General features: G+C 53.0%; 1 protein-coding gene across 1 annotated transcript in view; it reads right to left on the bottom strand.

Moving 5' to 3' along the window:
• NPTN (neuroplastin) overlaps positions 1-17,696 on the bottom strand; it is a 29,496-nt gene extending 11,800 nt beyond the window's left edge. The window contains exons 1-4 of the mRNA XM_062206678.1: positions 17,663-17,696; positions 15,568-15,915; positions 10,906-11,077; positions 6,260-6,354 (exon numbers count right to left, since the gene is read on the bottom strand). Coding sequence (XP_062062662.1) covers positions 6,260-6,354; positions 10,906-11,077; positions 15,568-15,915; positions 17,663-17,696 — 649 coding nt within the window. The remainder of the gene's footprint in view (positions 1-6,259; positions 6,355-10,905; positions 11,078-15,567; positions 15,916-17,662) is intronic.
• Positions 17,697-19,785: the final 2,089 nt, after the last annotated feature.

Raw genomic sequence — 19,785 nt, 5'->3', positions numbered from 1 at the left:
AAACACTGGATGAAACGCAGGACTACCCCTCTCCCTGATGTCTGCTGGGAGCAGTGGTCAGGCCCCTGCGGTGACGCTAAGTGACCCAAGTCACCCGATGTGCCTCCTGTTACAGGCACAGCCTGCTCCCTCCTTGACGCTCAGCCACCCCCAACAAAGTACAGCAGCACTGTGACAGAGATGCAGCCCGGAGGCCAGGCCACAGACGGCACAGCGGCTCTCTGCCTGCTCTCACCCACTGCGCTCCTGGGGAGGGCAGGTGCCACAGAGCGACACTCAAACCACCTATGGAGAAAGAAGCCCTCACAGTGAGGAACGAAGGCTTCCCACCAACAGCCCTCTGGGAGTGAATCCTCCAGCCCCAGCCAGCAACCCGACTAAAATCTCAGGGAAGATCCCCAGGCAGGGTACTCCCCGAGCTGCTCCCTGCCCCACAGAAATGGGGTGACAAGGATTTGCCATGCTAAGCCAAGTATTGGGGGTACTTTACTATATAGCAATAGGTAACATACGTACCAACAGATGAAGCAGACATTACCCATCTTTTTAAGTTAGAAAACCCAAGTCTGGAAAAGCTGCTTGATGTCTGAACCACTCTGCTCAGACACAATGAAGTCAGAGTTCAAGTCCAGAGGTCATGCTTTTTGTACTTCATATGCCCGAAGGGAAAATGTATTGCACAAGCACACAGTACACACAGATACACACACCACACGTAGTATGGTGACTGCGGAGCCAACAGGCCCAAAAGCCTCTGGTTGCTATGTACTGGAACACATCACCCAGGGGCAGGGGTCGGGCAGCTCTCACTGTCAGGGATGGCTACTGTAGTCCAGTGACACAAAGAGCAGAGATGTGGCCTTGAAGTCAAAGACACAGGGGCGCTGTCAGGGCTCTGGCACTCACTCAGTAAGGCAGGTCCTCAGCACATATTTCCAGTGGCCCTCTGAGGGGTGAATGACATCTCTATACTAATCTAGCAGCATCAAACATAAACACTGTGACAGATCCCTCAGCCGTGGCCTCTGGCATCCTGAGCTCTAAGGAATCAGACACACTGTCTGGAAACACCCTCCACTTGCTGACACGACGGGACCTGACCAGGTCAGACCTGGCAGTTTATATTGATGGCCTGCGTCAGGGTCTCACCTGATGCGGTCTTGCCATTTAATAAGGGACCGCCTGTCCAGCCCCGCAGATCTGACAGCAGGTCTGAGAAGTCTCCCTGGCTGGGCTGGACAGCAAAATGCTCCTCCCTCCCCTCCAGCCTCTCAGGGCAGACAAAGACCCCAAGATCACTGAGCAGTGTGCAGATTCACTCGTCTCTGGTTTTGCTGTCCCATGCGCTAATCAGATGAGGCAAAGCATATCCTTCATAGCTCTCAGATGGCAATCGGGGGTCCAGACCAGTCTTGGGGAACCAGCTGCACCCTCCCGATGTCAGCCTGGGCCTATGGGCTGCGGACAGAGGCGTGACCTTCAGTGCCCTCTGCTGCCGGGCTGCATGTAGGACTTCCGAGTGGCCAGGTTCGCGGCCAGGCTGGAACCGGGTCAAGGTGTCAGCACAGAAACAGAGGCGCAGTGAGACGAAGCTGCTGTCACACAGTTGAGAGAACAGACTTGAGAAGGGGACGGCTGTCTGACGTCGCCTCATCTGGGGCTCACTCTCCACAGCCAATTCATCATCTGGCAACTCAATGTCAAGAAAAACCTAACCTCCGAGCTGCTGTCCATGGCTTTGCTTCCTGTACGCAAGGGTGGGGAACACCTGGCCTGCGGACCACGAAAGGCTGGTGAAGTCGCTGGGTCTGGCCCTGCCAATGCAACCACAATGGGACTCGAAATCCAATCATCTCCAGTGGGCTGGTGCTTGTTGATACTTCTGTATGGCCTACAAATGCAATAAAGGACCTGGGCAGAAAAGGGCTCCCGTCCTGCTTTATACAAACCTTCGCATCCCTGCAGACAAAACAAAGGCTTGGTGAAGGCAGAGGGCGAGTTGAGACTTACTGTGAGCCTAGGGTAAGGCCAGGAGGGTGGACGAGGCTCATCAAGACAAAGCAAGAAGGGATGGGGTCTTGGCCCAAGAGGCCTTCTCCACCCAGCACCTGTCCTTGGCTGGGAAGAGCAGGTGAAATGACTGGGTGGGAGAGCCGCTCTCCAACAGCGACCCTCAGCCAGGTGCTGTGTGTGGGCCCTGGCCAGGCCACACACCATAATCGCCTACAGTGCTTTAAAAACAAAGTGTGTGCCTGGGCCACGTCTCCTACCAACTAGATCAGTAATGCTCCCACACCTCTCAACCACGAAACCGGGAGATGAACGGGTGGACATGTGGGGCACAGAGGAGGGACATTCTCCAAGTTCAGGAGCTGCCAATCATCACCACTAAGAAAACAAGCTTGGAAATCCCCTCCTCCAATGGCCAACCTCTGTTCTGTGTCCTCCTAAGCTAACCACAGGTGGTCAGAGCCACACAGAATACAAGGGCCTTAAACATCGGCTGTCTCACCCTCTTCCACCATGCACTTGGGGAAGCTGAGGACAAGGACAGGAAGTAGGTGGTCAGAGTCAAGGGCAAGACCAGAAGCCATTTGTCAGCCACAGGATTAGCGATGCAACTGTCGCGTGCTGCACACGGCAGCACGGTCTGGTGCTCCAAGCACAGGCTGGGGCCAGAAGGCTGGGGCGAGAGTCCTGGCTCCACTGGCCCAGTCACTTAGTTTCCTAAGCCTCAACCTCCTCACCTGGAAAGTGAGCTCCCAACAGCATTCACACTGGAGGAGGCCAGGACAGCACCCTGAGGGTACCAGGAGGGGAAGGAGGTACTGTGGTTTGGGCTGAAGCAGATGTCTAAACGTCCCAGGGCTGCAAGACACCGATGTGAGGCCTCAAAGGCTTCCAAGAGGAGGCGATTCTGAGTCAGACACAGCTCTCTCCTAAAGATGTCACAGACTCTAAGCACCCTCACGTGTCAAACGGAAGATGCTGGAGAGGTACAGTGAGTACCACTGCTCTGACAAGGACAATCATGGTTCCCCAGGGTCCACCTGGGCCAGCCTGGATTGGATACGTCACTCGCGAGGCACTGCGACAGTGAGAAGCACGGGAGCAGGCCAAGGCCACTCCCAGGAATCCTAATATTCAGAAGCAGAGAAGGCTAAGGAGGAGAGAGCAGACGTCTTGGCTTCCCTAGCCACCAAAAGGCTCGAGAGTGGCTCTCCAACCTCGGGCTGGGGCGTCCTCCCGGCAGAGGCCACGTCCACCTCTTGTGGAAGATGTGATGACCCTACTTTCTTCCCTGAAAGAGCAGCAAGGAAACTCCAAATTGCCTGAAGAGAAATTCTCTTTGTATATTACTCAGGAAAACTTTCCTTTCCTTTTCTGTGAGTACATGTTCTGAGTTTTAGATGAGGAAGCACAGGAAGAGGGCAGGAGTGAGGGTCAGGAAGGGGTGGAGACTCATCTGTGCCTGCTGATCCAGCGCCACTCTGATGAGGGTGGCGTCTGGGAGAGCCACCGCCCGCAGAACCTGCCACAGGAACGTATCTTCCTGTTCATCCTGGGCCTCACTCTTGTCTTTTAAAAAAGTTTGAGGAGGGGCTGGCACTGTGGCGCAGCGGGTTAAAGCCCTGGCCTGAGGCACTGGCATCCCATGTGGGCATCGGTTCTAGTCCTGGCTGCTCCTCTTCCAATCCAGCTCTCTGCTGTGGCCTGGGAAGGCAATGGAGAATGGCCCAAGTGCTTGGGCCCCTGCACCCATGTGGGAGACCCAAAAGAAGCTCCTGGCTTCAGAACGGCACAGCTCCGGCCGTTGTGGCCATCTGGGGAGTGGGCCAGAAGATGGCAGACCTCTCTGTCTCTGTGTTTCAAATAAAAATAAATCTTAAAAAAAAAAAAAAAAAAGTGAGAGGAAGCACTCTGCTTCAGCCAGTGCTTCCCCACTGCACGCACACCGGGGGTCTCAGAGCGTCTCCTCCCCAGTGATGCACAGGCCGGGGGGGCGGGGAGTGCGGGCAGCTCCAGCCCTTCCTCACTGGTCTCCCCTTCTCCACCCCGCCAGCTCCTTCCGCCTCCCCACAGGGAGGTCAGGTTTGGTGCTCTGACATACAACACCCAGCCCTGGGCTGAGTCCTTCACTCCTCGCCATCAGGAGCCCAAACACCTCCTCAGAGGTTCTCAACGGCAGCGAACGCCATGAGCGGTGGCCGGAGCCGCGCTTCAGAACAGGTGGCCCAGTCTCGGCGTGCGCGGCACTGCCAAGTGCTGCCTCAGGAACAGCCACGAAGGTGAGTCAGAGAGGCCTCTCCTGTCCCCTGGGCCACCTCTCAGACCCCTGTCCTCAGCAGTGACCGGTCACGACACTGCGGGAAAGACAATCAGAGAACGGCCTCCAGCCCCGGCCCGCAGGCACAGCGGAGCCAGGTGTGCGACCACGTGCACGCAGGCAGCCGCAGCTGGCCGCCGCCCGAGAGCCCACCGGGCCCAGGCCAGGCCCTGCTAGACTCAGGCAGTGTCCGCAGCCTCGCGGCTCCACTGCCACACGTCAGAGAGCAGACCGCAACGTGCAGCCGCCTCCGCACAGCAGCTGGGAGAAGAGGAAGACCGAGCTTCCCGTGAATTCCCTGACTCTCACACGACACAGGAAGGCCAGTGTATTCCAGGATTTCACAGAGCACAGTGCTCCCCGGGCCCCCTCTCATCTCCGTTCTCAGGCTAAACGCGCCGCACTCTAAGGCCGACTGCAGCACTGCGAAACGGCACACACGTCGCCACTGCACCTGAAGCTCTGCCCGCAGCCTCACCCCTGCCCTGCAGCAGGGAGTAAAAACGCCTCGAGATCTGAACGTCTCAGACAACTGCGGAAACAACTCTGTCCACTTCTTAGAAATCACCAACCTGCAGTCCCCAAGGATGCCCGTTCCCGGGGCGGGGCGGGGCGTGACTGTACAGAGGGGACACTCCTCCCACTGCCCCTCTGCACCAAGCTGCCAGCCTCCAGTCTCACCCAGGCAGGGAGGGCCTGACTGGATTAGACAGAGCTTGTTCCACACACACAAATACGGCATTCTTCACAACGAGAGAACTCAGGTCTCACCAAGAAGAGTCACGGAAGAAATCAGAAGCCCGCTCCACTGGCCTGTTGTGACCTGCGGCACAACTCTTTCGGGCACTAAGAATTAAATATGGCAGCCAAACGAGGCGCTGGCTGCCTCTGCATCAATTTCCAAGTCAAGCCTGTCACCAAGGTACTGTCTCCACTCCGTAACGCCACGTACCGAAATGCTGAACGTGTCTAAGCCTTTCTCGAATCTGCACTTTTTAATCTTCTAAATGCCTACAGCAGACCCGAGCACCTGTAAATACAAGCTCCTGTTCTCCGAAGCAAGCAGCGGCCCTGCCTCCCCAGAGTCAAGTTGTGGCGGCAGCACAAACCCTGGGCTGGGGGTCGGGAATCGACTCCCGGGCTGGCTCTGCCAGAGCCCCCAGGTGACACATGCCGCTGGCTTTAGCTGCTTCTTTGGAGTGACACAGGAGCCTGGGACTAATGGCGCCAGGTAGCTCCCACGTCGAGGTTCTGCCTGTCCCCTTGAAACCTGCTCCAGCCTCATCTATGGGGTGCCATGCACTACAGGGCTTCTGTGAGAATTCTAATGAACCCCTAAGCCCAATGGAGAGCTATGTGATACTTGTAGGGCAAAGATTACAGAAGGCTGAGCCAACGCTAAACATTTCTGAGAAACAAACAAAGCAATCTCACATAGTTTAACTTTCTTTTTGAGAGAGAGAGAGAAACTCCCATCTGCGGTTCACCCCAAATGCCCACAACTGCTAGGGAAAGCTGAGGCCAGGAGCCAGCACTCGACTCAGGTCTCTCGCGTGGCAGGAGCCCAACCCAGGAGGCTGGGGTCAGGAGCTGGAGGCAGGTATCGAACCCAGGTACTCTGATGTGGGACGTGGGTGTCTTAGCTGGTAGACAACAGGCCTGCCCCTCAACCTACTGGAGTAACTCGTTTCATCCTCCTCACACACACAGGAGGTGAGTACTGATGACATCCTTGTTTTCCCAATGAGGAAACAAGCGTAGCAGCATCAGCAGCTGCCACGGTCACACCGCAAGGGAACGGTGGTGCAGTCTCAGGCAGTGCACTCGTCCGTGGTCCCAGCCAAACACGACAGCGTCTCCTGAAGTGGAGACGAGAGCGAGCTTAGAGACAGGTGCCCAGATCAAGGTGAGTGTGAGAAGGAGAGGCTGTACCTTTCACTTCAATGGTGGCATTGGCTTTAGGAGCGCTGACAAAGTGAAACACACAGTAGTATTCGCCTGAATCCTCAGCTCTTGGCTTATTGATCCTGCGGAGATAAGACAAAAACCAAAACCAAAAAACAAGTGAGGAGACCGAAGACGATCACAATTCATACCAAAAGGAGACGCAAAGGGGCCACCAGAGACCATGCTCTCCACACTCTGCCTGGACTAAAAGCAAACACCCCCAGGCATGCAACCCCAGCCAGCCACGCTTCCTCCTTGCTGGGTGCCAGTAAACAAGGTGGGGCAGCACACACTCCCCAGCCAGAGACAGAGAGGAAGTGGCCTGCCAGACCCACTTCTTGCTCACCTGGTGGCCCCAGTAGACAAGTGAGAGGAGAAAAGGCAATCAGAAAGCAAACCAGCTTTTCCTGAGCTTCCCTGAGGACCTGGCCTGGAGGGCTGTGTTCTTCCCACCCGGACGACCGGGTAGGTTTTGGGAAGAACCACCAAGCCTGCTGTCAGCATACACTGCATGGACAGCAACAGCTTACCTTCAACCCCAGGGCACCCACCAGCTGGCACCTGCCCCTGCGGGTCTCTCTTCAGCTCGTCAATGGCTTACTGCCACCTCAACTCGCAGCGTGCTCACATCGCTCCTGGCCCACTGGCCACTTCCTCTTTTGCTCATCCCCCACAGGGCATTCCCCAACATGTGCTGATTCTCCACAGCCCTTACTTCAACCTGGAACTTGCATTTGTGTGACATCGCAACCATGTGCTAAGGGGGAAGGCACAGTTTGCTTGGTGCCTAGAATATGCGAGGGGGGTAAGTAAACAATGACTGATGTGTGCAAACCCAGAGCTCTGAGTGACAGGGGAGGGCACGCAGCACGTGAAGCCAGCAGCATTGCCTCTGAAGCCCATGGGGCAACCCTGACAATCTTTCCTGTCCCCAGGGCCAACTTCACAGCAGCTCAGCACACTCAAGCCTACGTGCGTGTGCCCCACACTAAAGAAAACAGCTCCTAAATCAGAGAATAATACTTATATGTAGGCCGGGCTCCTGCTTGTTTGCACAGTGGTTAAAATATGATACCTGGGAGGCCAGCACTGTGGCATAGCGGGTAAAGCTTCCGTCAGCAGTGCTGGCATCCCATATGGGTGCCAGTTTGAGACCCAGCTGCTCCATTTCCGATCCAGCTCTCTGCCATGGCCTGGGGAAGAAGTAGAGGATAGCCCAAGTGCTTTGGCCCCTCACCCATGTGGGAAGACCCGGAGGAAGCTCCTGGCTTCAGAATGGCACAGCTCTGGCCATTGAAGCCATCTGGGGAGTAAACTAGTGGTTGGAAGACCTCTCTGTCTCTCTGTAACTGTGACTCAGGTAAATAGCAGCAGAGGTCGACAGACTATGCAGGAGCAGACACAGCCCATCCCCAGCAGGAGCAATGCAGATGGCCTTTCTCTGAAGTATACGCCCAGTAGAACAGACACAAACCAGCTGCACTTCACCAGTCCCCCAGAGTGTGAGGGAGGGCAACAGCTACCTCTTCAGGGGCTAGGCTGAGTGAGTTCTGAGAGAAACACTTGGGGAGAGTTCCAAGCCTGAGGTTATGCCACGTGCTCTCAACCTCCTCTCATCATTCTTGTGGGCTCCCATTAGCTAGGAATGGAAGCAAATGGAAAACGTCCTCTACAGACAGGACAGAAGCTTGGTTCCGAAAGTGGCCCCATGGCTGTCTTATCAGGCAGCACAGAGACAAGTCATGGAATCCCTCAACAGCTCTAGTGGTGATGAACACCCCCAAAAGGCTTCAAATAAGCTCGAAGAAAGGGGGGACAGGCAACTTCAAAGTGCTGCAGGTAACAGTTCAAGAACCAAGAGAAACGTGACTGCACATCTGCTATGTTCACAGAGGTACTCATGGGGCTGGCTCCATGGCGCACTGGGTTAATCCTCCCTCTGCAGCACCAGCACCCCATACGGGCACCAGTTCTAGTCCTGGTTGCCCCTCTTCTGATCCAGCTCTCTGCTATGGCCTGGGAAAGCAGTGGAGGATGACCCAAGTGCTTGGGCCACTGCATTCATGTGGAAGACCTGGAAGAAGGTCCTGGCTCCTGGCTTCGGATCGGCGCAGCTCCAGCCGTTGCAGCCATCTGGGGAGTGAACCAGCGGATGGAAGACCTTTTTCTCTGTCTCTCCTTCTCACTGCCTATAACTCTATCTCTCAAATAAATAAAAAATCTTTAAAAAAAAAAAAAAAAAGGAAAGAGGGACTCAAAACTGTCTACATGTAATACATGGAATCTGTTCCCTTTGTATAACAGCAAATCTGTAAAACCAACAAATGCCTTTCATTCACTCAACACCTCTATTTCATTAGCCTTTCCCTGCCCATAAAGATGTAGCTGAGATTGTATTTTCAATCTTATATCACAAAAAACTACAGAGGAGACAGGTTAACTAACTTGTTACTAAATGGTATGGTACAGAAGACAGAGAAAACTCTAGAAAAACACTTGCAACTTAACCTTGTTCTGAAACTTCTAGATGCAGTATTTGGCCTTGACAGCAGCCAAGAGTTTCTCTTTTTGTCTTAGCTTCGTCACCGGGAAAGGAAGAGGATTTACAACCCACGTGAAGAGAGCTCAGCACTTCAAACTCCTGTACCCGGCCTCACTGCTCCTGGCTCCCCAGGTCTGCCTGCCTCACGCCAGGACTTTCTGGGTTTGCAGTGCATTAAACTGCCAGCAAGCAGGATCAGCCAATCCTTTCCTAGATCAGTGCTGTTTTGTTTTGTTTTAAAGATTTTAGGGACCCACGCTCTGGTGCAGCAGGTTAACGCCCTGGCCTGAAGCGCCGGCATGCCATATGGGCACTGGTTCGAGACCTGGCTGCTCTACTTCCAATCCAGCTCTCTGTGATGGCCTGGGTAAGCAGTAGAGGATGGCCCAAGTCCTTGGGCCCCTGCACTTGCGTGGGAGACCTGGAAGAAGCTCCTGGCTTCAGATCGGCACAGCTCCAGCTGTTGCAGCTAGCTGGGGAGTGAACCATCAGACGGAAGACTTCTGTCTCTCTCTCTCTCCCTGTGTAACTCTGACTTGCAAATAAATAAATAAATCTTAAAAAATATATATATTTATTTTATTTATTTGAAAGAGTTAGAGAGGTAGAGACAAAGAGAGAGGCCTTCCGTCCGCTGGTTCACTACCGAGATGGCCGCAATGGCTGGAGCTGCGCCGATCCGAAGCCAGGAGCAAGGAGCTTCTTCTGGGTCTCCTGTGTGGGTGCAGGGGCCCAAGGACTTGGGCCATCTTCCACTGCTTTCCCAGGCCATAGCAGAGAGCTGGATCAGAAAAGGAACAGCCGGGACTAGAACCTGCGCCCGTATGGGATGTCGGCGCTTCAGGCCAGGGCTTTAATCCACTGTACCACAGCGCCGGCCCCTCGATCAGTTTCCGAACAGGAAAAAGCTAGGCACCAAGTGCTCCAGATGTTCCAAAAAGCGCCAAATCTGTGGGTACTGGGGAACTGCAGCCAGCAAATGTCCCCTCACTCCTGATCACTGAAGAGTTCTGTAGCTGCTGGTCCTGGATCAGGTTACAGTGATATTAAACAGCTTAAAAGGCAATTACCAAGAAATCTATCCAGTGAAAGACCCCTGAGAAATTTCTTACTCTATGAGTCTCTCTTTTTTTTTCTTTTTTGACAGGCAGAGTGGACAGTGAGAGAGAGAAACAGAGAAAAAGGTCTTCCTTTTTCATTGGTTCACCCCCCAAACAGCCGCTATGGCCAGCGCACCGTGCTGATCCAAAGCCAGAAGCCAGGTGCCTCTCCTGGTCTCCCATGGGGTGCAGGGCCCAAGCACTTGGGCCATCTTCCACTGCACTCCCTGGCCACAGCAGAGAGCTGGACTGGAAGAGGGGCAACTGGGACAGAATCCGGCGCCCCGACCGGGACTAGAACCCGGTGTGCCGGCACTGCAGGCAGAGGATTAGCCTAGTGAGCCGCAGTGCCAGCTTCTATGAGTCTCAAAGAAGACTTCAATCTGATACCTGCACTGTGATTTTTAGAAATTATTTTCTTTATTTGAGAGTCAGAAAAATTTTCGAGAGAGACTGAGACTGACTGATTCTCCCACTTACTGGCTCATCCCCAATGCCCACAATAGCCATGTTGGGCCAACATAAACCCAGAAGCCAAGAACTCTGTGCACTGGCAGGGACCAGGTACCGGAATCATCACCTGCCGTCCCCTGGGGTGTGCATCAGCAGGAAGCTAGAACTGGAGGCAGAGCTGGGACTAGAACCCAGGTGCTCTGATACGGACTGCACGTGTCCCAAACAGCAACTGCTGGCCAAACACCCACCCCGACCTCATTCCAGCTGCGACCCTCCTGCCATGTGAGCACATCACTCCCCCTTGTCCTCTGTTTACCATAGAGGGGATCTCAAACCCGGCTCTGCTCATGAGAACCACTGGGAAATCCGAATTCCCAGCCCCCATCTCAGATATAATGGACTCTCCAAGGGAGGATGAGACGTTAAAAGCTCTGTCTCCCCCACACCCCAATCACATAATGCCAGATGACACGTGTTGTCAAGAAGCTCAGCACACTTGTCCCATCTGTCCAGGAGCCACCAGTCCCTCTTACCTGTACTCCATGTTGCTAGCATTCTTGCGAGTGGCAGTCAGTTCTACCCCATTCTTTGTCCAGTAGCTGTATGTAAGGGTGTGAGAGCTGGAGGTGAGGTTACACTGCAGGGTGATGGGGAGGGCGGGGCTGTCTCGAATGATCACTTCTTCACTGGTGACAATCCTTGGCTCTGTAATAAGAGTGCACAATGATAGAGCGAAGTAGCCGTCCATCCTCCGCACCTGGCCTGAAAGCTGGATGGGATAGGAGGGAAGACTAGCGGAGGGAGGGCGGACAGGACCACATGAGGAATCTCACTTGCCACTTTGGAGGAAGTCAAGAAAGGAAAACAATGATTATAAGCAAATGAGCACGAGCGCAGACAACAGCCTGTAGACCAGTTGGCCTGGACGTGAGGAATGGAGTATCCTGACTGCTGGTACTGCCAGCGGCCCACTGTCGCTTTCCAACTCCAAGTGAGTGGGCTTCAACTAGAAAAGCAGGCTCCACCTTGCAGTTCTGAAGACAAAGGCGTTATCATTTATGTAACTAATAAATCCCCTATGGAGTCACTGGGCCTTGGAACACTAACAGTATAACTAGGTAATGCATGCACGCTTTCCCCACACTGAAATCTGCTGAACCTGTGGCAAACCAACCATGGCCACTGTCTGTGCAGAAAAAGACACTGAAGATTCCAAAAGCAAGCTCCCACTCGGAAGTCTTGCGTTTTCCAATTCTGCCAAGGGTAACCTCCTAGGGAACCAGCAGTTCCTCTCTCCAGCCCATTTATCCCCAAAACAAAATTTTTCCAGAACTTTACTTTAAAACACATTCCATTCCAAACATCATACTAGAGTGCAGCATGTGTGGTGGCGGGAGCTCCTGGAATTTTAAGAGTGGAAAGGCCCATAGAGTTATTGCATTTTTTTTTTTTTTAAGAACAGGAAAAGTGAAATGACTTATGCAAAGCCATAGTTATTATAGTGGTAAAGTTGGGCCCAGAATTCACATCTAAATGAATTCTCCATCCCAGCCCCCAGTCTCAAGGACACTCTCTCCCACCTGTTACCCTAGGGCAGAATGTAGGCTCCACACTTTCTGGATCTATTCTGAATTAGCAAATACAAAACCTGAGATCACTAGTTTATCTACAAAAAACAAAACAAAACAAAACCACTGTTTGGTGGGGCCACGTCGTGTAATACATCAGGTAGAAAATTTCAGGTCACACTCTATAGCATTCCTGGAAGATTCATGCTCAAAGCTCTCTGTCATCTCATTGCTGTGGTAAAGTCAGGCTGGTTCTATGTTGCTTTCCTGTCTTTGCTGTCACTGCTATTTATGTTCAATCTTTTCCTAGGCTTAGTTCTTCTACCTTTGGTTAAGTACTTTTGGGTAAAGCCTAAACGAGCCATCTTTTCCAATCCACAACTGAGAGGTGTTTGCTTTTTCCCCACGTCTTCCTCAGAAATGCTCTCATTTCCCAGCTCCGTCGCCCTCGGCAGCCCCCCCTCAGTCTCACCAGCGCTGCGCCAGCACCTCACTCACAGGGACAGAACTCTCTCGCCCTGCACGGGAACTGCGTCTCATCTGTTGTCTGGGGTGGTGGACGGGAAGGAGAAGACATGCAGTACTTGGAAGAGAAATGTGACCTAGGACCTCCAGACCAATGTGACATTGACTGGAGAGTTAACCCCTTCAAAGAAACAAGAGAAAAAAATCTGAAGTTTGCTTAAGCAACAAACTGTTTCTAGCCACTTCCCAACTCCGGCAAGAGGACAGTGGCCGTCTTCCATTCAGCACTGTCCTTACTAGTAACATCAATAGGCTCTCTATGTACAGGTAACGGAGGTACAGCAGCCACTGAGACAGAAGCAGGTGCGTGGAACACATCAGCGCAGGTGTCCCATGGGTCCCTAGACACACTGGACAGAAGCCAAATCCCTGGGCCTCAGAGGTCCAGAACAGCTGCACACCCTGCAAGGAAGGCGCACACACACCATCAGCAGAAAGCACAATTTCAAGGAGAATCAAAACTAAGCAAAAACGAAGACAGAACCAGTACTCCACAGAAGAGAAATTTAAAAATATAAAGGCAACTTAAAACCCAAACACATTTCTCGGTTTTGCTTCATTTTATTATCCAGTTCACTTTCTGTCCCACTGAGACCCTCGCTCTGGCTGCAGCGAGGAAGGGTGAGCTCTACGAGAGGGCCAGCAGCTCCCGATGTTTAACAGGAGGCCAGGGTAAAGGCTGCGCTCATCTGCGGGTGGGAATGGCCACAGCAGCCTGGGAGGCTGAAGCGGATGAAGGCGACCTGGGAGGCTTCCTGCCAAGAGCTCTCAGGAAGTAAAGGAAGGCCCTTCTCCCTCTTAGTGTCAGCGATCCAGGAGGGGGCAGCTGGGGGCAACAGGCATGTTCAGTGGGCTTAAATAGGATTCTGTGCCATAGGAAGGCTGCGGGGCTGACAGCCTGCCTGCTGTGCCTGCGGCACAAGGCTCCTGGCGGGGTGCCACACTGCATTCTTCACCAGCATGAAGGTGGGGCCTTTGGTCTCTGCGGTCAAGAACTGCCCAAGATCCGAGACAGGAACACTCAGGGAGAAGCTCACACGTTTCCCTGTCACTATCACCACCTCGGAGAGCCTGAGGCTAGCCATCATGCACAGGTTAAGAACACGCTAGGCTAGAGGCCCTACACACTGGGCCATCGTCTTCCTGCCTTACCTTACACAAGGAGCTTTGGGCAAAGTGCTGCCGGAGGCCATTCTTAGACAGAAGACTTCAACCTTCCCCTGGAGGCAAAGTCTCTGGGGAGTCTGAGATCATAAAACAAGCCAATTAGAGTTGAAATCAGGGAGTTTAAAAAAAAAAAAAGCAGCAGCAGCAGCAGCCTGATTCTTCCAAACAGCCAAGTGGGCCAGCTCGCCGACGGGGGGTCGGGAGGGCCAGCTCGCCGACGGGGGGTCGGGAGAGCTGACCAGCCAGCTCGGTCCAACCACGAGTACAAGGCCCAAGTCAGAATGTCTCTTTCCAAGAGCAGTCGGGAATGTGATGTGCTCTCAGAACTGGTGGGCAGGTACCCAAAGCCTCATCTTCTAGCCCTCAGGCAAGGCCTTTCTTGCTAGCTACCAGTCAGGCTCCTGGAAGTCCACGTGCCAAATGCCTGCCTGGTCCACACCTGTAAAATTTCTACAAATCTTCGTGGCCATTTGGGTAACTCTGTCTTTGTAAGGAAAGGAGCGGGGCAACAGAGGGAGGCATGCAAGGGGAAAACCTGTATTTAAAAAAAGGAAAGAAAAAAAAATCATTGGGTCACTGTTCCCCACTCCACACAGACAAGGTTTTCTTTTCGGCTTTCCAGAAGCAGGCTCTCTGGTTCAACAGTGCCAACCGCAGCAGCCTCTCCTCTCTTCCCCTCGGCCTCTTTTTCTCTTGTGTTATTACCAAACTTCTTATAAAAGTAGTGTCCTACTGCTTTTACATTTTCTGTCTTTAAGCTAGGACTGGCTGCAGGTCTCCTAAGGGATCGTTCCATGAAGCAGGGAGTGGTCCTGTTATAACCAGGTCTGGGGTGGGCTGGACCTCTTGCAGGCCAGCAGCACTGTCCGGTGGAGGCTTCTCGCTCTGTCCTCTTCCCAGCACAGAAACACCCAGCGTCTTGTACAACAGCCCCTGCCGTGCTACATGCAGGGGAGGATTCTGAGCCAGTGCGGGGCTCACCCAGCACTCGGAGGAACGGGGCTGGAACTTAGTGTCCTCTTTCCTCAAGACACACAAAGGGCTGGCATGAATGGTGGGTGGCCCTCCTCTAGGAGGAGGGACACAGGGCCAAGTCCGCGAGCAGGAATCGGATCCAACTTTGACTACTGCCTTACAAAATGCACTGTGCACCTTAGTGTCACCTAGTTCCCAACAGCTGTTTGTGCAAGAACAGAAGACAAATGGGCAGGCCTAGCGCAGAGTGTACTGCTGCAGGGGAGGCTGTTATCAGAGAAGCACATGCCACTGTTTTAGAAAAGAAAAGAGCTGGAACTGTGGAAATACCCAAGCTTACCAGCCACCCAACAGTCAAAACATACCACCACTCCACACTCATGGCAAAATGGAAGACAGCAAGTCACAGCGAGGGAAGAGGCCGGCAGACACAGACTTAAAGCCACAGAGGCGAAGGCAGCTACTCAGAGCTCCAGACAAACAGCAAAATAAAAAGTAGTTAGACCGGGGAGAGAAACACAACCAGAAAGGCACCAGAGAAGAAATCAGCACAAGATGGCAGGAAACCTACTACAAAGTGAAAGAGGAGGGAGATGGACCATTTAACACTCCCCTTGTTCGCCTGGTTTTGTTAAAAAAAGGAAGTTTCAATCTCCTGGTTCTCCCTCCCCACCTCTCCCAGTGCACATGGCTTTGGACAGTCACGGAGTTCCTCAAGTTCTTTGTTCCTGAGGAGAGAGACACAGAGAAGGGTCGGAGAAGGGAGCAGAGAGGATGGCAAAGAGGAAAACTAGTGGCCACAGATGTGCTCATACACTACAACCAGAGGGTGGCGGGTTGAAGAAACAGACAAGGGAGCGGTGAGTGAGCATACTGGGGAGGAGGGAGGGAGGCGGAGGGAAGGGTCACTGGGCCACCTCTAGCGGCTACAGGACTACTACTGTAGGGTGCTGGACTCACTCTGAAGGACGCTTATGGTGGCCTGGGCTCGGATCCAGGTTATGGAGGGGTTCTGCCTCAAGTCATTCCTCTTGGGGTCGTTGCTGGCCCTGCACTCGTAAGTGCCAGAGTCCTCCAAGGTGAGCCGGGTCACTCTCAGCACACTCACGCCGTTTGACCCGTAGGCGGTGTTTACGGTGACACGGCGCTTCCGAGCACCGTCCCACAGCTGTCTGAAAGACTCTGCCCGGTTGACTTCTGCGTACCACCACTGGATCTCTGGTGTGGGACTCCCGACCACGTCACAGTACAGCTCAAAGGCGTCCCCCGTGAGCTTAGTCTCTGACATGGGCGACTTGACAAACCCAGCTAGAGGGAGGGGGAGCAGGAATGCAGTGACAGGCCAACCAGAAAAAAAAAAAAAAAATCAACAGGTGTTAATAGTAATTTAAAGAAAAGAAAAGAAAAAAAGCAAATGAGTTGCAAAGAACAACAACAAAAAAAAAGGATTCATTTTTAAACTATAAAGAGACAATAACAGCAATTCATACAAGCTTTTTGAAGAACCACCCTGGGAAGCTCAAGAAGCAGAGGCAGGCTAGTCACAAGCTGGGGCAGCCCCGGTGTGGCCAGGCAGAAGCAAGCCCGCTGGTAGGGATGACAGTCCTGGGTCTCAGGGAGTGCCTGTCCCCAGAGCAGGTGAGACAGGTGACTGGGCGGCAGCAGACCTCTCTTCTGGACGAGCAGACACTTCTTTAGAGGCAGTGTCTCCTGGGGAGCCCAGCAGCAGGAAGTGATCCACTGTAACCCCTGAGTCACAGCCCACACCTCCGCTCAGAGGGCAGCCACCTCCTCTCTCGCAGGACTCACCCCGAGCTCAGGTCAGTCTCACGAGTCCTGTTCTCCCTGGACTCGGGCAAACCTACTGGCTTCTGGCTGAATGCGGCCCTTGGGGGACAGAACCAGGCCACGTGGACTTCCTGCCAGAGCGACAACTACTAGGAGGGTCAGCTCTGGAGAGGACCCCGTAGGAACAGCAACCCAGCTCACTGCAGTGAGTGAAAGACTACACACTCCTAAGTCCACACAACTAAAGAGTCCCCCAAGTCTGAGAAACCACCATGGCGCTTCACAGGCCGTCTCTGCAGAGCCAGCTGGCTTCACCTCAGAAAGGAGAAACCCACTGGTTAATGAACTGAACTCCACGGGGAAGGCCAAGCCTCGCCAACACTGTCGGTACTGCCCAGGAACTCAAGTCCATACTTATTTCCACTTGCTCATCATTTGCTTGAGGTTAGTTACGCTCCCGTAAGAAAGTGTCAATGGCAGAAAGAGCTAAAAAAAAAACTTACTTGAAACACGCGGGCCCACAGGAAGCACCACCAAAGGTTCGGTTTGTTCAGCACTTCTACTGACTCCGGCATTAGTAAGGTACAGGGCAAGAAGCTCAGGGGCCACTCGGAGCCTTGGGAGGCCCAGCTCGGGAGCCAAGCAGCCCTGTCTGCAGTAAGGGGTCGGGACCTGCCAGTGCCACACTAAGAAGATTCCAGAGGAAGCGAAGAACTAAACAGAGCAGTTTCCTACAGCGCCTAGGCCAAGGATCCACAGGCTAGCTGAAAACGGAGGCTGCTGGCTGGGCAGCTCGCTGTTGCTCTCCACAGCAGCATTTGCCTCTGGAGACAAACCCCAGCCCACGTGTCTGAGAATGTGAGTGGAGGCGCTGGTCACTCAAGCAGAGGACCAGACCTCCAGCTGCAACTGGCCTTTCAGTTGTGAGTCTGCAGGCTCTGGGGACACAGAGCACAGTGACTAGCGGGCTGAGACTACATGTTCTGTCTTGAGTGAGCCATTCTGAGCCACCTCTTCAAACCTAGCACTTATTCCTTGTCAGGAACTACCTATCAGAGGCCCCAAAAAGCCAAACAGACGTCATTCTCAGATGGGGAAGTTTCAGCACTGCAGAGAGGAGCCCCCAGCTCCCCTGCGTGCAGAGCTGAGTGCCGTGGCAGACCATGCTACCCCAGGAGGCTTGCACCTGCTAGAGCCCACACAGAGCAGGTGAGGGAAGTGGAGTCCACGCAGTTTACCATGGGTTCACTCACCAGAGAAAACGGGCTTTCGGTCAACTCCTGGAACACAGTGAAGAGCATGACTGTTCTAGTCACATTTTCAACCATTAAGTAGAAATCAGCATGCCTCCTCCTCACATCTTTGTGAACTGGGGGGTTTATACCCTCTAATACTGTAACCACACACCTGGAAACACCCTACAGGTCTGTTAGTGGATCTGTTTTGGTTTTTCTTCTTCCGAATTGCACTTCAAAGCAGGCTTCAGCCTGTTTACCATCTGTGATCATGCTAATGTAAAAAGGATGCTCAGAACCACCAAGAAGCCATCCAGTTCCAGCGTAACTCCAAACCCCAACACCACAAAATTCAGAGGCAGCAGAGGTAGTGTGAACACGATTCCTGCTATGCAAAGCTCAGCCTGACCCTGCCACCCAGATGCAGTTCAATTTCCTACCTGTACCAAAGAAAAAGGAAACAAGTCAAGTATGTTCTTTGACTAGTACATTATATGCACATTTAAATAAGCTTATTTTTAAAGCAAGATGGAAAAGCCCTTAAAACACCAAAGGATATCTTTCTTAAAGTCATCATGGCACCTTGTTAGTTATTATTAGACACAGATTAACAGCTTTACATTTTTCTAGGTATGGTTTTATGTTAAGCAATGTGCCAAGCACTTCACACTCATCATCTTATGTAATCCCAAAACTGCCTGACTATAACCCCCTTAAAAATGTAGAAACCAACACCTTAAAAGTTAGGTATTTCTGGGGCACAGCGCAGTGGCATGCTGGGTAAAGCCACTGCCTGTGGTGCCGGCATCCCATATGGGCACCGGTTCAAGTCCCAGCTATTCCACTTCCAATCCAGCTCTCTGCTATGGCCTGGGAAAGCAGTGGAAGATGGCCCAAGCCCTTGGGCCCCTGCACCCGTGTGGGAGACCTGGAAGAAGCTCCAGGCTCCTGGCTTTGCATCAGCTCAGCTCAGTCATTGTGGCCATCTGGGGAGTGAAGCAGTGGATGGAAGACTCTCTCTCTCTCATTCTCTGTTAACTCTAACTTTCAAATAAATACATCTTTTTTTAAAAAAAAAAAGTAGGTATTTCTGCCCAGTCACAAGCTGACACTGAAAGTCTAGCTTGGAACAGGAAAGTGCATGGTCCCTCAGCACTGCCCATCCCTGCTCAGTGCCTCACAGACTGGAAGGTTCCTGACATCACTGAAGAGACACTGCGGTTGGTACATGAGTCACTCCTGGCCACTGGTGCTGCAGGCTGCTAACGCCTGAGAATTAGTCTTGCCCAAGTGGGGAGGCAGGGGAGCAAGATCAGAGCCCCTAAAGTGTCACCCGCACACAGGGCAGGAGGCACACGGGTGAACCATGAGCAAACCCAAGAAGAGATGGTCCTGAGGCAAGACGGCCCTGCTTGTGAAGACCCCAGCATCCTGCTCCAAGGAGACAGCTCACGACACTGGACGCACTTCTCCAGTGATGCAGCTGGACGACACGCTGATAAAGGGCAGCACCTGAAATTTTATAAAACCTCACAGCTGGGGCCGGCGCTGTGGCGTAGTGGGTAAAGCTGCAGCCTGCGGCAACCAGCATTCCACGTGGGCACCTGTTCAAGTCCCGGCTGTTCTACTTCCACAGCAGCTCCCTGCTAATGCACCTGGCAGAGCAGTGGAAGCCAGCCCGAGTGAGTGGGCCCCTGCACGCAGGTGAGACCCAGGTGAAGCTCCTGGCTTCGGCCTGGCCTACCCCTGGCCACTGCAGCCATCTGGGGAGTGAACCAGTGCATAGAAGATCTATTGATCCATCTAACTCTTTCAAATAAGTAAATAAATAAATATTAAAAAAAAAAAAACCTTCATTTTCAAAGTGTTTCCACACCACATGCCCTTCCGTTTCATTGACACAGTTCTGGAGGGCTCGTGGGCCATGGGCCACAGATGCAGACGCGTCCAACATCCCACAGACAGCTAATCCTGAGGGGAGCCGGGACTGTAACGTCTCTAAACATATCAACCAGGGGATTTCCTGATAGCTGAACAATCAAGATCATGGAAACAGATCTATTTTCCCTCCAAACAGCAGGGGGAAAAGAAAAACACACACACACACACACCCCACAACCCTGTCTATACACAGTACTGTGGAATCGCAATTAGT

Source organism: Lepus europaeus, chromosome 11, assembly GCF_033115175.1.
Source record: "Lepus europaeus isolate LE1 chromosome 11, mLepTim1.pri, whole genome shotgun sequence".
Taxonomy (NCBI): Eukaryota; Metazoa; Chordata; class Mammalia; order Lagomorpha; family Leporidae; genus Lepus; species Lepus europaeus.
Note: the sequence above shows the minus strand (reverse complement) of the source record. Positions and strands in the feature narration are given on the sequence as shown.